This window comes from Lemur catta, chromosome 8 (genome assembly GCF_020740605.2).
Source record: "Lemur catta isolate mLemCat1 chromosome 8, mLemCat1.pri, whole genome shotgun sequence".
Taxonomy (NCBI): domain Eukaryota; kingdom Metazoa; phylum Chordata; class Mammalia; order Primates; family Lemuridae; genus Lemur; species Lemur catta.
In genome coordinates this window covers 7,001,849-7,023,844 of record NC_059135.1, presented here as the reverse complement: position 1 = coordinate 7,023,844, position 21,996 = coordinate 7,001,849, and the positions used below count along the sequence as shown (strand labels likewise).

The 21,996-nt window shown below is 42.3% G+C and overlaps 1 protein-coding gene across 4 annotated transcripts in view; it reads left to right on the top strand.

Annotated features, from left to right (window-relative positions):
• The window catches only part of DIS3L2 (DIS3 like 3'-5' exoribonuclease 2), a 307,510-nt gene that overhangs the window by 198,276 nt on the left and 87,238 nt on the right, over positions 1–21,996 (top strand). For all 4 annotated transcript variants that reach the window (XM_045559637.1, XM_045559638.1, XM_045559640.1 and 1 more), the window contains one exon: positions 14,220–14,332. In XM_045559637.1, coding sequence (XP_045415593.1) covers positions 14,220–14,332 — 113 coding nt within the window. The remainder of the gene's footprint in view (positions 1–14,219; positions 14,333–21,996) is intronic.

The following is a 21,996-nucleotide window of genomic DNA, read 5'->3' as shown; positions in this document are numbered from 1 at the left end:
GAGACCGGGTCTGCAGCTTCCCCGGGTACACACTCAGCACACAACCCTGAGGTGACTGAAAGAAATGTTCACGTTACATTGTGCTCTCTACCATCCCTGGCTTTGCACTGTGTTTTCCCATGCCTTGTGGTTTTTACACTTCATGCACTCACAAACCCCTAGTTGACAAGCTATAGAAAGATAGGGTCTTAGGCTCTCGTCACTGTGGCAATCATTGCGTGTGGAAAGAGGCTTTACAGTCACTCTTTCTACAAGCACAACCAGGGGAGCACTGCAGCCTTCCACTGTCCTGCCTCAAAGGGGGGCCTGAGGGGACAGATATATGTATATGTACATACATCCTTTATAGTCTCCTCTGTCCCTCGAGAAACAGCCTGGCACATGCTTGCTCTCTCAGTACAGGACCACTCCTTTCAACCATTCTCACCTTCAGTTGTCTTTTCACAACTTTCCAGCTACTGGTCTTGCATATTTCAGGCCTTCCCTGGACTTTTGGAACTGACTTTATCTCAGAAAGAATACCTTGTTTTAAATCCCTGGATGCAGCCCCTCCCCACCACACTCTCTTAGCCTGTGGGTTATGCTTCCCCCAGTTTCATCCGCTTCAATGAGCTGGATCCTGAAATGCTGGGTTTCAAAGGGATGGCCTTCCTAAACATTGAAGACTATACTGTGGAGAGGCAACTCAGACTTAACTAGGAAAGTTTACTGTGTTAACTGTTGGAAACATATGCCATAAGTAACTTAAAAATAAGATTGACATGCACCATTTAATTTAACAAAAAACTATGTTTAAAATCTGCACTATGTGTTTTAGAGGGGAACCTTGATCACTCTAAAGTAGATTTTGGAAAGGAGAAATTCCACTTTAGGACAATTTTCTGCTTGGATAGATTTCTGGGTTTTGTCTCTGACATCTTCATGATACCCAGCTTCAAATGCTATTCCTCCTACATTCCTCTTCCATGTGAAGTAATTTCTAATCCCCATTTTGAAACACAGATTTTTTTTCCTCTTGCAGTCTCTTATGTCAGAGGGCATTCTGACCTCAGACAAATCCCAGGCAACCCACGTACTTGATCTTGGACAAACCTGTTTTCATAGTAGGGCCCTTGATAATGAACCTGGGAAAAGAAATGGAAAATTCTGTAGATCTGTCAGCTCATGAGGAAGTGTAAGTCTTCTCCATTCATCTGGGGCATTGGTGAGTGAACAATTTTAACTGTCCTTGTCGTATGATCATTTTTTACTGAATTGTACCTTGACTCAAAAAATCCAAATAACCAAATAGTCATGCGAAGGCTCTGGCATGGAAGTGGGCTTCTGGGATGCTTGCCAGTGAGTTCCTGTTTTGAGGACACAGGATCTAAGTGGAAAGATTAAGTGGAGAGACAGCTCCACCCCTCTAAGTCTTATTCCTATGTTCCATTCAAATCTTGCTAGCCTGATTTCTGTGGGGTCTGGACTTCGGAAATTCTCTTTTTTCATGGATGTCTCAGTGCACCTTGTTAAACCAAATTTGGACTGTTGCATGTTCATCTGCTTCCAGCTCTGCTGATTGGTTCCAGTTTCCTTGCTCATTAAAGCCAAGATAATCTGGCACCCACCAGTCAGGCATCCTCAAGTGTCTGGCACCAAGGTAAACCTGGAAACCAATTAAGCAGTCTCATTGATCCAACACACTCATTGCATGATGAGAGGCAGTTGTGGTATACCAGAAAGAGCACTGAAATAAGAGCAGGAGATCTGGGTTCTTGTCTCATCTTTGCCTTTACTGCATCATGGAAATCTAAACATGTCTGTGATTTCTCTGAAATTCTCTTTCCTCAGCTATAAAATGGTGGTTTGGACTAGACAACTTCTCAAGTGTCTTCCAATTCCAAATTACTAGTATATGAAGAGCTAAAAGATACAAGCTCCATTTATGCCTATTGTTGCAAAAACACAACCCAGCTTTAAAGATATTAGCAGTAGCTACCTAAAATTGCTATACTTTTTATGCTTTTCTACAAAAGTAGATAGTATGACAACAAAATGGACGGGGCATAGCCCGTATTTCCGAGGAAAGAATTAACCTCTTCTTATCTCAACATTGTCTGATCCATAAAGTGAGGGTAATAATATCTAACTCAGACTTACTGGGAAGATTAAATGAGATAATCCCTGGCACTTAGAACTGTGCCATACAAAAAGTGAGTGCTCAGTGAAAGTTATTATTATGTTAATATAAAGTTGGAAAGGTTAAAATTGACATGGAATTATAGTAAGGATTATGCTGAAATAATAAAAGTTCAGTTGTTTTTCAGAAGTCAAGATGAGAACAGAATAGAGAACCCCACATACAGAAAAAGACCCAGGCCAGGCAGGGTGGCTCACGCCTCTAATCCTAGCACTCTGGGAGGCTGAGGCTGGAGGATCACTTGAGATCAGGATTTTGAGACCAGCCTGAGCAAGAGCCAGACCCCATCTCTACTAAGAATAGAAAAAATTAGCCGGGCATGTCGACTTTTGCCTGTAGTCCCAGCTACTCAGGAGACTGAGGCAGGAGGATCATTTGAGCCCAGGAGTTTGAGGTTGCTGTGAGCTAGGCTGATGCCACAGCAACACCACGGCACGCTAGCTCAGATGACAGAATGAGACTATGTCTCAAAAAAAAAAAAGACACACATGTATAAATAATGTTAATATACTCTAAGATATGAGATATGCTACCATAGAATATAGAATAAGGTATTGATGATTATTAGTAGGGATCCAGGCAGGCTTAACTATTAATAAATGTAGAAACAAGGCCTTCTACCCTTAAACCCCTGGCCCTTCACTTCTCTGATCCTCTACTCTGGTCAACTATAACTTTATTTGCCTTTGACAGGTTCCATATATTAGGCCCACTTCTTTTTTTATTTTTTACTAGCAAATATTTCAGACCTATAGAAAGGTATAGGGAATACTACATTCATGCATTCACCATTCATGTTAAAGAAACATAAGATTATAAATAGAGTTGAAGCCCACTGTGTACCCCTCCCCATTTAAATTCTCCCTTTCCTCAAAATTTGGCTACTGTCCTAAATAAGGTGTTTATTATTCTCATACGTACCTTTCTACATGTTATGTGTGTATATATCACTCTTGTGTATGTGTTTACTACAAATATATGAAACTATAATCAAAAAAAAAAAAAAAGAAAAGAAAAAAGAGAAACAGACCCACATACAGACAATCATCTGGTTATTAGGAAAGATGTCACTGAAGTATAGTGAGGAAAAGATGGTTTTATCAATAAATTGTACTGGATCAATTGGATATCCATATGGGAGGAAATAGGTTTTGACCCCTACTTTACACCATACATAAAAATAAATTCCATGTGGCTTATAGATGTAAATGTGAAAGGTAAAATATTAGCACTTTTACACACTAACATAAAAATAACATCATGACCTTGTGGTAGACGGATTTTTTTAAAAGCAGGGCACAAAAAGCATGAACTTTAAAGGAAAAGATTGATAAATCAGATTTCATAAAAATTAAGAACTTCCGTTCATCAAAAAATGCCATTAAGATTCTTTAAAAGGCAAGCCATGGAGTGGGAGAAGACATTTGTGATACATATATCCAGCAAATGACTCCCATTGAGAATATATGAAGACATGAGAAAACACTTTATAAAAGAAGACAGCCAGTGGTTAAAAGCATATGAAAAGGTACTTAATATCTTAAGTCCACAGGGAAAATGAAAGTTAATACCACAAGATACTATTGTGTTCCTACCACAATAGCTAAACTTTTCAAAATCTGGCAATGTTAGTAGAAAGTGTGGAGCAATTAGAATTCTTATATGCTACTAGTAGGAGTTTACAGTGCTACAACTTTGGGAAACTGTTGTACAGTATGTAATAAAGCTGAATAGATTCATAACTCATGACCCAGCAGTTTCATTCTTAGGTATATACACCACAGAAATGAGTACATATGTATAAGAATGTTCATGGCAACATTATTTGTAATAGCAAAAAGCTGAAAACAACCCAAGTGCTTATCAACAATAAAATGAACAAATTGTGGTATCCTCTCACAATGAAATATTATATAGCAGTAGCACAAAGCAAATTCAAAACACAGTGTGGATAAATCTTTAAAACATTATGTTGAGCAAAAGGAGCCAGACCCCCCCCCCAAAAAAACACATACAGTATAAATCTATTGATGTAAAGTACAAAGAAAGGCAAAACTAATTGATATAGATTATAGAGGTCAGAAAAGTAGTTATCCTTGGTGGGTATAAGGACTGGGAGGAGGCATGAGAAAAGCTTCTGGAATTCTGCTTATGTTCTATCTCTTGAACTGGGTGGTGGTTACCTAAGTATGTTCATGTAGTCACAATTCATTATGCTGTATGCTTAAAATTTGTGTACGTTATGTATTTTATGCCTCAATAAAAAGTTTATTTTAAAAAGTGAAAGGGTAGGCCAGGTGTGGTGGCTCACGCCTGTAATCCTAGCACTCTGGGAGGCCGAGGCAGGAGGATCACTTGAGCTCAAGAGTTTGAGACCAGCCTGAGCAAGAGCAAGACCCCATCTCTACTAAAAATAGACAATTTAGCCAGGCATTGTGTGCCTATAGTCCCAGCTACTCCAGAGGCTTAGGCAAGAGGATAGCTTGGGCCCAGGAGTTTGAGGTTGCAGGGAGCTAAGATCACGCCACTGCCCTCTACCCAGGGCAACAGAGTGAGACTCTGTCTCAAAAAAATACAATAAAATAAAATTTTTTTAAAAGTGAAGGGGTATACAAAAAGTAGAAACAACTCAAATGTTTATCAGCTGATGAATGGATAAGTAAATGTGGTATATCCATATGATGGAATATTATACATCCATGAAAGAAGTGCTACAACATGGATGAACCTTGAAAAGAAGCTAGGCGAAAGAAGGCAATCACAAAACACCACATTGTATGACTTCATTTATGTCAGATGCCCAGAATAGGCACATCTGTAGAGGAAAAAAGAGGTTAGTGGTTGCCTTGGGCTAGGAAGTTTGGGGAAAAATAGGAAATGAATGAAAACAGATACAGGGTTTCTTTTTGGGGTGATGAAAATGTTCTAAAATTGATTATGGTTGTGGTTGCATAACTCTGCACATTTACTAAAAACCATTAAACTTTATACTTAAAGTGAGTGAATTTTGTGGTATGTGAATTAAATCTCGATGAAGCTGTTAGGAAACAAAAAGCCATGGGATACTGATAAGTGTAATAATGATTAAAATACCTTAGGAAAGACTGTACCACATGGTCCTGTGGTATGATAGTTCAGAGCATTGATAATGGGATCAGACAATGTTCTAATCCTGGCTCTGCTATTTACTGGCTGTGCAACACTGGGCAAGTCATTCAGCTTTTCTGAGTCTGAATGTCATCTATAAAATGCAAATAATAATGGTACCTACCGAATAGAACTTTTGTGAAGATTATTCATTTAGTCAAAAAATATTTGAGTCTTTTATATGCTAGGTACGACAAATGACTGTTGTTATCATTATCAAGGAGGTATTGTATCTGAGGAGTCTTAACTCCATTTTAATGAGAGAGGTTACAAGTAAATTTGAGACTATGTCATGAGGACAGGACATCTTTCCTCTACGGTACCACATGTGCATCTGTTGCTAAATACAAAATTTATTTTTGTATTATGATCTTAAGTTATTAATATTGAATTCTGCTACTAAGAAAAGGAAGTATACAAAATACATTTATAGAGGATTTCCATCCAGAAGTATTAAAACCATAAAGGATTGATGATTAAAGAGTTCACATTCAGTTACCTAGAAAATTTGGCAATTCAGAATACTTTATAGGAAAACTTAGTTTATAAAAACTGGAAAGTTGAGTTATAACTGTAATTCATATATGGATAGTTCAAAAATAGAAAGTGACCAGTAGTTACGAAATGCATGGCAAGGTTTTTATTTCAACAGATATTTATTCCTCCCATAAAGGAGTCACTTTTAGTCATGTTGAATATCATACTATATTCTACTTATTTGTCTTAAAATGTGTGTTCTGCAAAATAAATATATAATTCTTTAAAAAATGTTAAATTGAGAATGCCCGTAGCCTATAGGAATTGAGAAAGAAGCAAGTATGCATTCGTCACATACCTGATCGTAAGAGGCAAGTCTGCATAAAGTAGTGGCTTTGGAGCCAGACCTTGATGCAAGGTGTCTGACCTCCCTGGGCCTTAGTTTCTTCATCTGCAGAAAAAGATGTCTCAACATTGGAAGATTAAATGAATTAATATAACAAAATGCTTTAAAAAGTAAGCAATCCATATAGTGTTATTGTGGGGCAAACATATGGCAGATTCATATCATGAACATGCATATTTATAGGTATAATTGTCAACTCTTGTGAAGTCTTGGGGAATCAGAAAACAGTTTCTCCTTCATGCAAAGAAATTAATACGTGAAACTAAGTAATTGGATCCAAAAAGAACTAATTTAGCATGGTGACAAAATAACAACCCTGAAAAGTATCCCCAGAATGAGAGAAAAGCCATTAAGGGCCTTTGTCACCAGATATAGAGCAATGAGGTTTTTGCCTCTCAGAATTCAAGATGAGTATGAAAGTTGTTTTAATTCCAGGTTGAAGGAAGGCTGGGATTGGATTAAGCAGTGGGCAATAACAGTTAACATTTAATGAGTAGGGATTTAAATACACATAGATGTTTTTATTTCCTTAAAACTTATTGAAAATTATACATCTCTTCTATATTTGGCTGCTAGAGACTAGTAATTATGTCTTGTTAATAGAGAGGCTTTTTAAAAATAGAAAAATCCTCAGATGAGTGTGAAAATATGCTAAAATTCTGTTTTCAAACCTAGATCTGTGGGAACCCATTCTGCTGGGATTCCACACAAGCATTCCCTGCACAGCCACAGGCATGAGAAAGAGTAGGTTCCACATGCTAGCCGTGCACACCAAAACCCATGAAAAGGATGACAACAAATGCCACAGCCCGCTACATACTGGAGTCACATTTCTGGCATAAAAGTAGTTATTGCCTGTTCAGAAGGGGAATGCCCAGTTCCTGCTACTTCATTTACTGAGTTCACCTTTATAGAACTTGCTTGCAAAGTACTTTAGTTGCCATAATCCAATGGGAGAATTGTCCAATAAGCTGGCACTGACTCTTGCTGCCTCCTGCCCAGGCTGGCCATGGTGCTGTTTCTTGGTGTGTGCTGGGAAATCATCAGGTATGGAGGTGGCTGAGGTGGACACAGCATTTTATTGTTGTGTTTTATTTAAAGAATCCAAGACTGTTAACTAAGTAACACATTTTTGATAGAAAAATTAGAATTTACATATAAGCAAAAAGAAAAATTCAAAATCCTACCGCTCAAAGAAAACTGTTGTTCCCATCTTAATATATTTCTCCGTATACATTTTTAAGTCAGGTTTGCATTTTTTTATTTTATACTTTTTGTCTTTTTTGTGCTTTCTAGCCCTTGGAAACTGAAAACATTATAAATTTATATAAAATGGAAAGGAACAATCCCATATCTCGAACCTCCAGAGATCATCACTGGGGACATTTTTATTCTACTTTTTTCAAACAGTAACCTCCTTCTGCCTCTGTTGGCTTGTCGTTCTTTTAAAACTCGTAGCTAGTTTTACTTAACTGGATTTGTCTTTTTTAAACATTTTTCTTTCCTTGGCTTCAACCCTGCTTTTTTTTTTTTTTTTTTTTTTTTAATTTTTGGATGGAGAGTTTTGAACATCCACAAAAGTAGAAAGAATAGTATAATGAAACCCCTTGTTCCCAGCCTCTGTAACTCTCAAGCCATGGCCAATCCTCTGCCACTCCTACCCCATCCCTTATTATTTTGACCTGCTAACTTTGCAACTACCTTCAAGGGTCCTTTGCAGCCACTTGGACTTCACTGTCTTTTGGCATGGAGGAAGAACCAAATGCCTGCCCTCCTGCTCTCAGAGCTTCCTTCAAGCCTGTGCTCAGCACTCCATCCCTGGTTTGACCGGCTGACCTGGGCTTTCCCCACTCACTTCTGAAGCACCTAGAAATTCCCGGACGTTGAGTGTGTCAGCCTCACAAGTTCAGCTCCTCATTCTCCTTCCTGTTAATGAAGGAGGCCATTGCTCAAATCATTTGGAAAGGGAAAAGTGGAATTTACTACCTGGGTGTTCCTCTTCCATGCTGTTCTTATAAATTTAAACTTAGATTCCTAAGAATTAGATTGAACATGACAAAAATTGCTGTGTGGGCAGTTTAGTCGAGTACTTGCAGATTGATAGAGCCTTTTGTAATAATGAAGGAAAAGGTTCTTTAAGCTGCTTAGTTCCAGAAGGTGAGCTCACCAGTAAAGGAATTTTTAACTAAAGGGCTTTATTAACCCTTTGCTGGATGGCAAAGATGAAAAAAAAAGAAAAAGAAAAAGAAAATCTACAGACTCTTCAAATCCTGGCCTTCGGGGTGACCTAAGAAGTCATCCTGTACAATCCCGTCCTCATAATGAATTATTTGCATTGCATTCAGATTTACTTGTCCTAGAATTTTTTTTAACTTTGACTCCTTTTAAGTTTATGAAATATGCTCTAACCATCACTATGTCATGGCCGTGGAGTACTGCCATGACTTGCTATACTGGCTTGGCGTTCAACTTTTGCATGAGATTATGTAACAAAATACCACACAGAATTAGACATCAGAGTTTGAGTTGTCCCTCTTACATAGCAACCCAATCAGTGTTTCCACCAAAATCAGAGGGAATTTGCTTACCCCAACTAAAAGATGGAGTTTTTCATGTGGCTACAAGGTAATCCAAGCCCAATAGTTTTTCAGCTATTGAGTCTGTCTCTATAATTTGATGGAACCATACTAAGGCCAGGGCTCAAATCCCGTCTGGATGAGCTGCCCTGAGTGAGACCTCTCACTCACTGCTGGCACTGTTTGGGTGGCAGATGGCATCTCAGTTCTCTTGATTGGATTACCCTTTCTGAGCTTCTACAACACTGTTTTTGATCTCCCTTATGGTTCATGTTTTTGGGAAAACTGGCCACAGGGTCAAGAGGATTGACCGATGCAAGAACGTCATGTTCCCATCATAGGCTGAATGGAAACCAATCTGATGGACAGGAGATCCAACATCTGTTGTACTTGTCAGGGTGTCTAGCAGGTTGTGCTGCTTTTGTCGTCTACGTTTGTTTACTATATATATTACTTCACTAAATGATTAATTTGTTTGCCTATCAGTGCTATTCCTAAGAGACTGTGGTCTTGTTCAGGCTCTTTGTTTTCAGTTCAGTGTGAACATAGACTGCAGTAATAGAACCATGGTATGCAGAATGAGGGAGGTGGCAAAATGAAGGTGTCACTATGGTATATTCAGTTAATGTCCTTTCTCTATTTAAAACTCTCTAGTGGCTTCCCACTGCACTTAAAAAATACTTCATCCTGGCCCTGCAGGACAGCTCTCACTGGGCCCTGTCTACTTCGGTAGCATCTCTGCTTCCAATTCTCCCCTGCTTTCCAGCCTTTGTTCTATTCCTTAGACACACCAAGCTTGCCCCCATCTTTGCCCTTAGCTCTGGCCATTCTCCTGCCTGGGAATAGCTCGCTAGTAAAGGAGTTTTCAATTAAAGGTCCTTATTAACCCTTTGCTGGGTGGCAAAGAGAACAAAAAAGGTGGGGGCCGGGAATTGCTAATCCTTTTTAGACCCGCAGGTCTGTTTATTTCCTCAGAGAGAACTTTCCTTACTAATTCTCATTACCTCACCCCATTTTATTTTCTCCACAGTCCTTTTTACTGTCATCAGTAATCTTGTAATTTGTTTGCTTGTTGTCTTTCTCTCCCCACAAGAACGTGAGCTCCATAAGAGAAGGGACCTTGTCAGTCTTCTTTACTTGCGTTCCCAGCACCTAGAAAAGGACCTGACACCCAGTAGGAGCTTAATTAGTATTTGTTGAATGGCTGAAGGGAGGTGGTTATTAGGAGCATGTTTGGAGAAGGGTGTTGAGATGACTCAAAGCCATGCCATGTGGGTAGCTGGCCCCAGGGGGCCACATGCTGACCATCTACATCATCAAAGCTGGTGCTCCCCTAAAAGCAGACCCCAGGCCCGTTTCAGTCTTCTCTTAGCCAGAGATTGCCGTTTCACCTGTTTTTCTTTCCATATTGCTGTCCTCTGAGGACATGGGCTTGTTCTGGGCAGCCCCATGAGCCAGAGCTAGAACCAATACATAGAAACTCTAGGGAGACATATTTTGGCTTGAAAAGGGGAAAAAAAGTAATAGCTACTTTATCCAAGCATGGAGTGGGCCACGTGGGGGTGGGGGAGTAGTGATGTCTAAGTCACCTGAGGTACCTGAGGTATGCAAGCACAGGCTGGATGCTCTCTGTGCAGATCTGGTATGGGGAGGACTCAGCACCTGCATGAACAGTTAGACCAGGCAGCGTTTACAATCCCTTTCAGCCCAGGTCTGCCCTATACTTCTTGTTAGTTTCTTATTCATTCAGTAAACTTCAGTCACTGACTGTGCACAGGCCCTGTCCCTGCACTTCATGCTGATTGTAGAGAGTAGGGAGGTATCTCATGATGTGCATGCAGTAAATGGTACCGTGGGGGGCGGGGGGGTGTGCAATGAGAAGCTGTAGGAAGATTCTTAAAGGCCAGGGGTGAGGGGGAATGTCAAGCCTGATTTAGGTCATCGGGACAGACCTGCCAGAGGGAGTGGGCTTTAGGTGGTGTTCTGAAGGACCAGCAGGAGTTGCCAGGAAGAAGATTGGGGGAAGGGCACCCACACAGGGGAACAGTGTGGAGCCCCCGAGGTGTGAGTAGCCCTAGGAGTTCCACCACAGTGACTTGGGGGTGCAACTGGTATTAAGGAGTAAGGGCCCGGAAAGTCATATTGCCCAGGGCAGACCCACATCATGGACAGTTTGGTTGGTATCTCCTCGTTATAAAGCAGGGACAGGATAACCTGCAGAGGGAGGAGGGGAAGAGACAAAGCGAGGGGACTAGAGCAGTGGACAGGAGCCTGGCCAGTGAGGCCTCGGAAGCTAGGTCTGGGCTGCATGCTCAGGGCCCTGGAGATTTCCACAGTGTGGTCTCAGGGAGATTTGTGTTTTGGAAACAGCACTGTCTTCAGTGTGGAAAATGGGTTTGACATGGCAGGAAGAGCAATAAGGAGGTTGTTAGATCTTCCTTAAAAGAAGTCGTGGAAGTGGGTATATCTGCCAACCCTGTTAGACCTAGAGCTCCTTAAAGGGAAGGATCACCGCTTATGGATGCCCGGTGTTGGCATAAACTAGAGGCTCCATTTCCATGTATCGTAGATCCATGTAAGGAAGTGCTTTCTCACAACCAGAGCTCTTCAGAAGAAAGCAAGTGTCTTCAAGAAGACATAAGCACCCCATGCTTGAGGATATATCAGGGGCCACCTGGCAGGGACACTGCTGGGAAGTGGCTGTACTGCTGGGAAGCTGGCTTCAGAGAGATGGTTTCTAAGGCCCTAGCTTTAGATTCTATTAGTGTTTTAATTGGATGAAGCAGTTTTGATGTCCTCTGAAGTTCATTCAAAGGAGTATTTGTGTTCATCTAAGTTTGTGGGCCCTATACAAAGTGAACCACACACGGCAGACCTTGGAGATCCTTCCTCTTTCTGCTCAGACTGCTCTTCAGAACTCACAGGACTCACTTTAGCCCCAGTAGATGAAAGTTTAATTTTTTTTTAATTTAAAAGAATACTTTTATTTGAAAGACAGTATCTTTTAAAACAACAAATTTGTTCTAAACATTTTGGCAGCATATGCTATATAAACTTTTGGATTTATATTTTCTGCTTCATAGAATAAAAACTTCAGTGCCACTACCTCAAGAGTTCTGCAAGTTCACATTATGTAAATATATGTAATAAAATATTTACTTAGGGTTGCCATAAAAAAGGTCCAAACCAGAGAATAAGAGTGCTTCTCTTTGCTGGTTTTAGAGGCTCTGCTGGGAATTCTGAGTGAAATTTAAGCCTCTCCAGTATGTTTTGATTGGCTTCCTTCATGTTTTATCTCCTGTAATGAACTCTTTGTCAGTTTGTCAATTTTGACTAAGGACAGAAAGTTCATGTGTAGTAACAACACAGAGACTGAATTTTAAATTACGGTTTATATCGTGATGTAATAACCCTCTCTTTTTTCCTTTAGTCAATATTTACCTGTTAGGCCAATATATTATAATGCTGACTTCAAAAGAAGACACTTTATTTTACCTTCTCCAAGTGTTGGTTTTAGATGCTTGAAATATCAAAACTGGAAGTTGAGCCGTCTGAGACTCTTGGCTGAATTCACTTAAAATTGAGTTCCCCTTGAGTTCCTCGATCGCAGGGCAGGTTTCATTTCTCCCAGTGACCCAGCGGCACAGCTGCGTGCCTGTCAGAATGAGGCAGCTAGACTTGGAGTCATACTGGTTTCTCTCAGCTTTCCAAACAGCCCTCTCCTCTGTGGGAAACAGATCTATTGTGTTACTCCATAGCAGCCGGGATCTCTTAGGTGTTCCCTAATATATTAATATTACAGGATTGGGTAGAAAAACCCAAAGAATGCCCTGTAGGAGGGTGGTCTCTGAGTGTCAGACCAGATGAAAAATAAGGAATCTTAAATTCTTTTCCTGCCTGAATCCCTTATTTTAAGCACCCCATGTTGAAACATTTAAAAACTGAGGGAAGGAATCATCCCCCAGGGAAGAAGGAATAGGAGGATAATAAATAGCTATAAAATTTATAGATAAAATGTGTGATACCTTAGGCTGATCATCCAGGTAACCAAGGGAGCAAATGGTAGTGTGTTAATAAGCTCTTCTGAGTCAACTTGGGTATCAGTCAAGACTCTTCAGTGAGTCATGGTGGAAAGGGACTAGTCTACAGGTAGACTAGTTTCAGGTTCAGCTGGATCTTAGAGTTCAAATGAGGTAATCATGACTCTTCCTTTCTTTCTTAGACCTATTATTTTCTGTATTGGCATGATTATATGGCAAAGATATTTCCTGGCAGCTCCCAGCTTATGTGGTCAACAGGCAGGGCCTGTTGAAAGATAGCTCCACCAGGAAGGGAAAAGGTAGTTCTAAAAGGAGGGGGAAAAAAGGTAGGTCTTTTACCAGAGGAAAAAGGCAAACAAACCAGCTGTTGATTTGTTCACTCAGCAAGTATTTATTGAGTACCTACTATGTGCCAGGCACTCTTCTAGGTACTAGGCAGACAACAGTAACCATTACACAAAAGGCCCTGACTTCCAGGAGCTTACACTGTAGGGAGAGAGGCAGACAGTGAACACATAAGCCAATAAAATATGCTGTGGTATCTGGCAGCGATGAGAGCTCTAAAGAAAGACCATGGTAAGCATCATCAGATAGAGAGTAGGGGCTTTAACTGTACAGGTGGAGGAAACAGGGCAAAAGAGTCTCTTCTTGTTTTGGGATTCTCTTTCAATAGGTAGATGCTATAGAGATTATCCCAAACATTGGAAAAAACATGAGCCAAGCAAGCATCTGAGTGGGGTGAGGTAAGATACGTTTAGGGAATGGAAAGGTTTCCCAAGACAGCTGCACACAGTACATGTGAAGGATGGGGCCTGAAGGCCGATGAGGTTGCTGGGGGTGCAACTGTGCAAGGACACAAATAACAGGCCAAGAAGTAACATCACCAGATCCATGTTTAGAAAGATCGCAGCAACAGTGTGGAGGACGAGGGAAGATGACGGCCGATGTGGGCTGAATAAGGGCTGTGGCCTGTGGGAATGGACGGGAAGGGTGGAGTTTTCAGAGCAACATCTGCAAGATTTGGAGATGGGGATTAACTCACTTCTTTCTGGTGACCTGAAAGGATTTGTTCGTCATCCAGGATGAGCCATGTCTTCTCCAAGTCTACAGATTCAAAGATAAGAAGCCTTTAGAAATGGGAGACATCTTGTGAAAGTGTTTAGTATTGTTTATTCATGATAAGAAGCCCATCCTCTGTTGGTGTACAGTGAGGAAAGTGGCAGTAGTGCAGGCCACAGGGGCTGGGTGGAGTGCCTGGCAAGACGGACGATGGGGGCCTGTACTTCAAGTCCTGTGGCCTCTGGGAGTGACATGCGTTCTTGGAAAGGATTCCTAGGAGGGATTCCTTGGCCCCCCAAACCAGGCTGATGAATGTTCTTCTTGTGCATTTGCAGGCAACTTTGAAGTGGGAGTTCACATTGCTGACGTGAGCTACTTTATTCCTGAGGGATCTGATCTGGACAGAGTGGCTGCGCAGAGAGCCACAAGTGTCTACTTGGTTCAGAAGGTAAAGGTCCATCTCTAGTTTGTCTCTTCTTCCTTTTTTTTTTTTTTTGGTTTTCCTTTTCTAGAAAAAGAAAATCATGAGGTACACTAGTTTTGTCTGAAAATCTTTTCTTATGTCTTATCTCCTAATAAGGTCTTTTAAGGGCAATGGTTACCTGGAAAAGTGCTTGCCCTCTGTTGCATGTTTTCCTGAAGAGATGTCAGGGGAAGACACAGGTATTCATCTAAGACTTCATCTCAGAGTGGCCCTGCCACCTAAGGAACTCTAACAAGCAGTCAGCTTCAGAAAAAAATGAGGGAAAATACTTGTTTTCAAACTATTGCTCTAAACCAGGGCTCAGCAAACTCATTCCCACAGACCCCAGACCATCTGTCTTCGTGCATTGATGCACCCCAGCCATACCTGGCAGCATGTGTGACATGTGGAAGATGGATTTGCAGGCATGCTTCTGCCAGGTCCAATAAACTGTAATGCCATTTGGCCTTTGAGTGTCCCAAGCATTGCTAGCAATGAAAGCGTAGAATCTCTCCTGAATAGATAGGTTGTCACACAGGTGAATCATCATTCATTTCTGTAGCCCAACCTTGTACAGATCTTCCAACATTCACCTACCTCACACATGGTCCTCAACCACTTAAAACACCGTAGTCTCCATGCCAACCTCAAGAAGAGTGTGTTTTAGAATCCCTGGTCTCCAATTCTAGTGAATTGCCTACATGATACCCACCAAGGTATTGGCAGTTCTGGAACAAAAGTTCTCCAGGACATCCCAAAAGTTCTTAGGATTTCTGATATTAAGCGTTTCACTCATGTTTCCAACCTGTGCACCCTGATAACTAACCTCTGAAAAGGTAAGAGACTATTCTAGGCTTTGATTGCAGCAGTGTCCTTTAGGGGCTGAAGGTCTTGTTGCCTGTGGCCCAAGTTTGGCTCCCCCAATCTAGCTAAGCCCAGTAGTTGACAGTGATATCTTCAACCCCATGGTGGAAGTCACCCTGGCTGGCACCGTGCACTCCGACTCTGGAGAGAGTTAGCCCAGATGAGCTCTCTTGTCCCAAATGAAAGCTAGAGCTATCATCTGCCATGGCTGCCTTTAATATGTGGAGCCCCTCCCTAGGATGACTAGCACCTCCTCTCCCCTGCCCCATGACAGTCCTCTCTGGATCACTGCAACCTAGAATATTTGAACAAAACCCTAACTCCACCTGCTCCAGAATTGGACAGCTGGTTTCTTCAGGAGCTCAGCTTTGCCTGCCATTTATATTAGGTGATCAGAACCACCATTTAAGTGTTTTCTGCCATCCCAGAAATTAGAATACTGAATAGAGAGGGAGAGACAGAGTTATTCAGAGCCTGGAAATTCTGAGTCAGAAGCTACATAATCATCAATACCCAGTTCCAAGTAATTTGCCATGGACAGTATGTGACCTCTAAGAATAGTGGTCCCTAAAAGACCCAGAACCTTCAGTGGTCACTTAATAAGAATGGTCAGTTATATCCTCATCTGAGTAGGGGAATTTCTGTACCAAACTTTGCATGTGTCAAACAAACCATATATGTACCTGGCCTCTGGCTGGCCGAAGCCTAAATGTGATGTTTTAGAACTTTTATTGGACTCCATCCCTCACAGTGTCTATGACACTTGTGCCCAAGCTGTGGACAGACAAAGGAAGCTTTAGGGAATGCAGCACAAACTTACACCCCACAAGTATCTCTGAGCATGAGCATGCTAGGCTTCCTCCCTGGCCGCCCCTCCATGGCCATGAAACCAAGGCCATGCACCAGCTGCTTCATTCTCCTTTTTAACCAGGAATTATGGTTTAAAATCAGAGAATGACAAAATAAAATTGGGTTAAATAACTAAGCATGTTTCCTTTTCTATTTACTTAGGTTTTGTGATCATGACAGTTCTAGAATTTCTCTTTGGGGCTGCAGAGTTGGGGCTCTGTTGCTAAGTTCTGAAAGTGGGGAGCTGGGTGAAGGAAAGGCCATGTGCCTCTGCTGCCCAGCACTGCCTCAGCTTGGCAGGCATGTGTGCTGCCGGCCTGCAACCTTGGACAGCAGTAGCACTGCGTTCTGATTCCTTTGAACCGCTGCTCTGACCTTTCTTCCTACTCATTTTTGTTTCTCAAAGGACTATGTCCAGGAACTTTTCTGCTGTTTTCACTTTACTTTCCTATAAAGGTCTTCTTAAAAGCTGGATGAGCTGCTTCCTCCACCCCTCTTTGAGATTCTCTGCTGCTTTCTCATTTGGCGCAATCATTTCTCCTAGTTTCATCACATGGGGAAGGGGGAGGATTGGGGGCTCTGGTTGGTTTCCCATCTATAGGGAATGTGTCACTGATTTCTTGTCATTCAGACTCTGACCTGTACGTAAGTGACTGATATCAGAATTACAACTTAAGCTTTATTTGGGAAATTATTCCACAGATTAGGGCAATATACAATGAAACACATCTTGGGTCCAAATACAAATGAAATTCTTTTTGTTTAGATTTTACTCACAGTAGTAATAACTATTTGGTTACTCTTGTTAACAATAGGGTCTACTCGGGCATAAAGATAAATTTAAATAGCGTCCACGTAAATCTTATGAAAAAAACACTTGCTTTTTGTCAAAAGATGGTTCCTTTAGAACAGGGAACAGCTGTCTACCCAAACTTAGACTTGTCCTTGGAATGACATGACATCTGCTCAGTTAATGACTCTCAACTGTCTTTTCTGGGAGAGAAATATAATGTAATTGCAAATTTTAAGGTGATTTTAGAAAATAAGTGAATTAAGTTTTAAAAGTAAAAGAAAACCTAAACAGTTGAAACCTAAACCTAAATTTTCTGCCTTTTGGCCCAAGCATTCGTGTTATTTTAGGTGTGAAACAGCTCAAGTGAAAGTTTGCCCATAAATCTCTACGATATTTTATTGGTACTGCTTTATAATAGAGATCAAAGATTGGAATTGGAAGCCTGTCTTAATGTAGAGTCCAAAGAGTTTTAAGATGTTCCTTTCTGACACCAGCAGGTTGTCAGAGTGTTGATATTTTGTTAATGTCAAACTGTGTAGCAAAAAGTTGATCAAATTCCGAATTCACAGAAGTGTTGATATGAAAAAGAAAACTCTTTAAACAGAGATGTTGGCCAGCAAATGAATTATCTATTTCCTTTAAGTTGTATCAGTGTGTAGATGGGGGTCTAGCTGAGTGCACCTTATTGTTAAAGCCTCGAAGTCCTCACAGAAAAGGAGAAAAACTCCCAAGTTGTCAGGCTGCAGATGTGGGCTGAGATGGCTGATGGGCACTGAGGGCGTGAGGGGTTTGGATGGGGAGCCGGCCAGGCCTGGGCTGAGAGGTGCAGAAGAGGTCCCCATGGCCTCTCCAGATGGTGGAGAACCCTGTGTGGGTGTGGGTGACTGGCCCCCATCTCACTGCTGGTCCTTCCTGTTCCTCCTTGCCAGAATGATTGATTCTTCCCCTCTGTGGCCATTTCTGTTGGTCATAGGGCTGTCCTGGCTAACCTGCTGCTGAACTTGGCCAGCCGGCCCGCTGCGGCTTTAGCAGATGTTTCTGCTCTCTGAGGCTAATATAAGATTTTATAGTCTTGTTGGTACCCCCACCCAGCTGCCTTGGGCAGTGGTGTATTTACCCAAATGATCGATTTCTTTCAACTCTCCCAAGCCCTGGTCCAGAATGCTTAGAAAGTCAGTGTCCTATCATCAATATCTCTTTTTTCCATGGCCAGCTTTTAACTCTGCCCTGCCCCAACTTTGGTCCTAGCCCTGAAGCATGCTTAAGAAGACTTGGCATCCTTCAAGCCCCTTTTCCTTTCTTGCTGCCTGAAGTGCTTATCAGTCTTCATCCACTTGGCATTTATTGAGTGCCAGCACGTACTAAGTTCCAGGAATGTAAAGATGAGACGATGCTGGTCTTGCCCTGGGAAGTCAGAGGAGATGGGCATGTAACAAACAACTGCGATGCGCTGGGCTGCCTTCAGGTACAGAAGTGCCCCGAAGGTGGGGAGGTGTTATAGAAGGGAGAGAGGTTGTAGCTGCCTGGCTGGTGGTGGGAAGGGAGCTTCTGCAAGGGCCAAGAAAGTTTCACAGAGCAACTGAGTTTTGAACAGTGTTTCAAATTTTGAGTACAAAATTTCTAGACAGGCAAAAGTGGATAGGGAGGACATTCAAGGCAGAGGCTAGAAAAAGCATGGAATGTTCAAGGAGCGAAATATAGTTTGGAATTGCCAGTGTGTGAGTTGCAGAGGCAGCCACGAGATGAAGTTATGGAGGGAGGTCTGGGGTAGGAGGAAAAGGAGCTTGGACTTCATTTTGAGGGCTAGTGGGGAAGTGATATGGTTTCCTTTGACCAAGATAGAAAATCACCTTATCCACCACCCATGTGGTTGAAGGATGGTGAGGCCCAGAGGCAGGGAAATTATCATCAATACCAGGGCCTTTTCCCAAAGTCACATCCCCTTGAGGCTGTAAGTAACTACCCCAAAACAGAGATCTTTGCTTACAAAATCTTATGAGAATGTATCAACGTGGTAATGTCTAACTGGAGCCTAAGAGAACTAGGGCAAAAGAAGTCTCCAACCTAGTGCTCCATGGACATCCTGAACAAACAGCATTTCAGTTGCTCCAGATTGCGGTTCTCTCCCAACTCTAACAATCCCTAGCTCACAGCAAAGGGTAGGGAGAGGCAAAGGGAAAGGAAATGGGAGCAGGTAGCTCCCCACTGTTATCTTTGCTGTCCCCTTGGAGATAGAGTACAGAGGCTACCTTCCCCTTGGGAGCTCTTGCGAGGAGGGCCACCTGTGACCCTTGGCCACTGAACATAGAAGGTCCAGGTTTAGCAAAGAGCTCTGGGCCCCATTGAAAGTGTTTGGGCCCACCTGCATCCACAAACGCTTAACGACAAACACCACCCCCTTCCCCCAAACGTGCCAAAATCTGGTTACCAAATTCAGCTAATTAACTATGGGGAAGGTAAAGGGAGTGTGTCCCAATATAAAACAGATTGCAGATTATCACTGAGTGGAGTTTAGTAAGTAAGAAGATGCAGAATTCTGGAGAATAATAAGGAAGTCTTATCTAGAATAATTTTCACTCCAGAACTCTGCCACTAGTTTAAGAGACTATTAGAATATATCCCAAGAAAGAAAGACAGATGCATCCACACTCGAACAGTGGAAGATGGAGAGGAAAAGACTCATTCGAGAGAGCTCCAGAACGGAAGATCTGGAGGACTTGGGAACGGATTGAATGTAGCAGGCAGGGAAGAGTGGGAGAGTCACAAGATGACACCCAGTTGTGTTCTGTGCAAGGGGTGTGTGTGCATGTGAGGAGTTTTGTTTTTTGGTTGGTGTTGAGGGGGTTTTATTGTTCTTTGCTTGCTTATTTAACTAGGGACAAAGTGTGCCCTCAACAGAAATAGGAAATACAGACACAGCAGCAGGTGAAGGGAGGAAAATGCTGAACTTTGTCTTCTCCTTGTGGGAGGTCCGGATCAAAGTGTCCAGGGTACACCCTAATAGAGGGATCTGGAGGGTTGGGCTAGGCCTGGAGGGCCAGCAGCAGCGCAAGCCCAGGAGGGAAGGAGCCCCTGAGGAGGATGCGTGGGAGGGGAAAAGGGTGCGAGGGCAGGTGAGGAGCAGCTGCACTTGAGGGGCGCTGAGGAGGGGAATCCGGTGAGGACTGAGACAGCGTGACTCGTTCTGTATTTCAAAAAATATACATACCTAGAACAGATAATATTTTACCTTGTGTATAATCATGTGTGCACAGAAAAAAGACAAAGGTTCTATACCAACATGTTAACATGGATTATCCTAAGGGATGGGGCCTCCAAATGTTTACATTTTCATGTTTCAGTTTGGTGTCACCTAAAATTTCTATAATTAACATGTAATTTTTGTAATTAAAAAATGTATTGAGTTACGAAGTGAAAGGAAGGTGGGAATGAAGAGTGGAAGCATAAACTATTTTGAGAAACTTCTACAAGAAGTGAACAGGAGGGTCTAGGTTGGGGAAGGGGGTGGTGTTTGTCGTTAAGCGTGGGCAACGCTGACCTTGTGTTTACGGCCTGCAGGGAGAGAGAGAGACTGGCAAACAGGTGGCTCATTGTGAAGAGCTGGGCGCAGCGGAGGGATGAAAAGCCCAGATATAGGGCCAGGCTCTGGAGAGGCAGGACCCCCACTGTGAGATTGCAGGGCACCAGAGTACACATGTAGAGTGAGGGGGGATGGGAGAGAACAGGCCGGAGGAAAGAGCCGGACAGGTGCTTGGGAGGGGTTGAGTCTGATGATCTCAGTTTCTCTGTGAAGTTGAGGTTTTCTGCTGAGAAAAAATGAGAAGGCAGTTGGGTAGGAGGTTTGAGGAGAATAACAGTGTTTGGGCATCGCATCTAAAGGGCATGGGGGAAGGAACTGATAAAAACAAGTGGAAGGCCTGCCGGCCTCCATGGAGGTGAGAGCTAAGACTGTTTAGCAAGACACCTGCACACTCCCACGGTTTCCCGCGTCACTACTTAGCTAAGACTTGCAAAAGCAGGAAAGTCCAATTATAAGACTGACTGTGGAGGTCATGGAGTTGGGGCAGTGCAAGTGAGGGAGTTAAAGAACTTTGCAGGAATTATCTGTGTGGTTCCTACTGAGTAGTGAAGCTAGTGAGGGCAAGACCGGACAAGACTGGGGAAAATATCAAGGGGTCAGGGGATGCACAATGCTAATGACAGCCAACAGTTTCTCCGCTCCTAGAGAGACCTTTCTTTTCCAGCCTTACGTGGCATTCTGCGCTTACCACCCTGGCTTGGAGGCTTTGCAGGTACTGTGGCAGGGCTCACATAGCGACGTGTGTGCATGGACTGTCACACCATGGTCCAGGTGTGTCACGCTCTGACATAACAGGTCTTGGATTTGAAGAAGCAGCTTACCTGGAGGGACCGCCCGCCTCTCCAGCCCTCCTACACAGGGCTCGCTGCTGCACAGTGGCCCAGCCAGAATTAGGTCCAATATATGAGAAGCTGTGATGTGTCAAACCATAAGTATGATTGTAACCTCTCAATTCCTTTTCCTTTGAAAGAAAGACGAATAACCATCTATTTACAAAACTATATGGACATAAACACTGTTTTCTCTAAATTCCATCTGAATTCTGCCTCAAGATCTGGTGAACATTTATTAAAAGGAATGCTCCTTAAAAATTAAATATATTTATACTACCCCAAAAGTTTTAATATTTGGCTTCCTCATGAGCACTTAGATTCTTTGGCATCTGGCTATTGTAGTATGAATAATAAAATGTCTTCTGTATAAGATACAGGACACCAAGCAATTTTTGTCACCTGGACAGCCAGTAAGTGAGCCAATAGGTTTTAGGAAGGACTAGCCCAAACAGTTTACCTTACTCTTAAAATACTAGTTTCTCATGAAATTTTTTTTGTAAAGATGTTTAAATAGAAGTCTACTTTGTATTTCATAAAATGTTTTCTGAAAGGCAATAAATCGTGACCATAGAAAAAATAGGTGATTTATTTCCTGGGGAAAGTCAGTCAGTCATCTGCAAACTAGAAGTGCCACCATGTGTCAGGTACTGGATAGAGGGACAGGAGCAAGACCTGGTCCTGTTCCTGAGGATTCTGTCATCCACTGGCACGAGAGGCACCTGACAGAGCA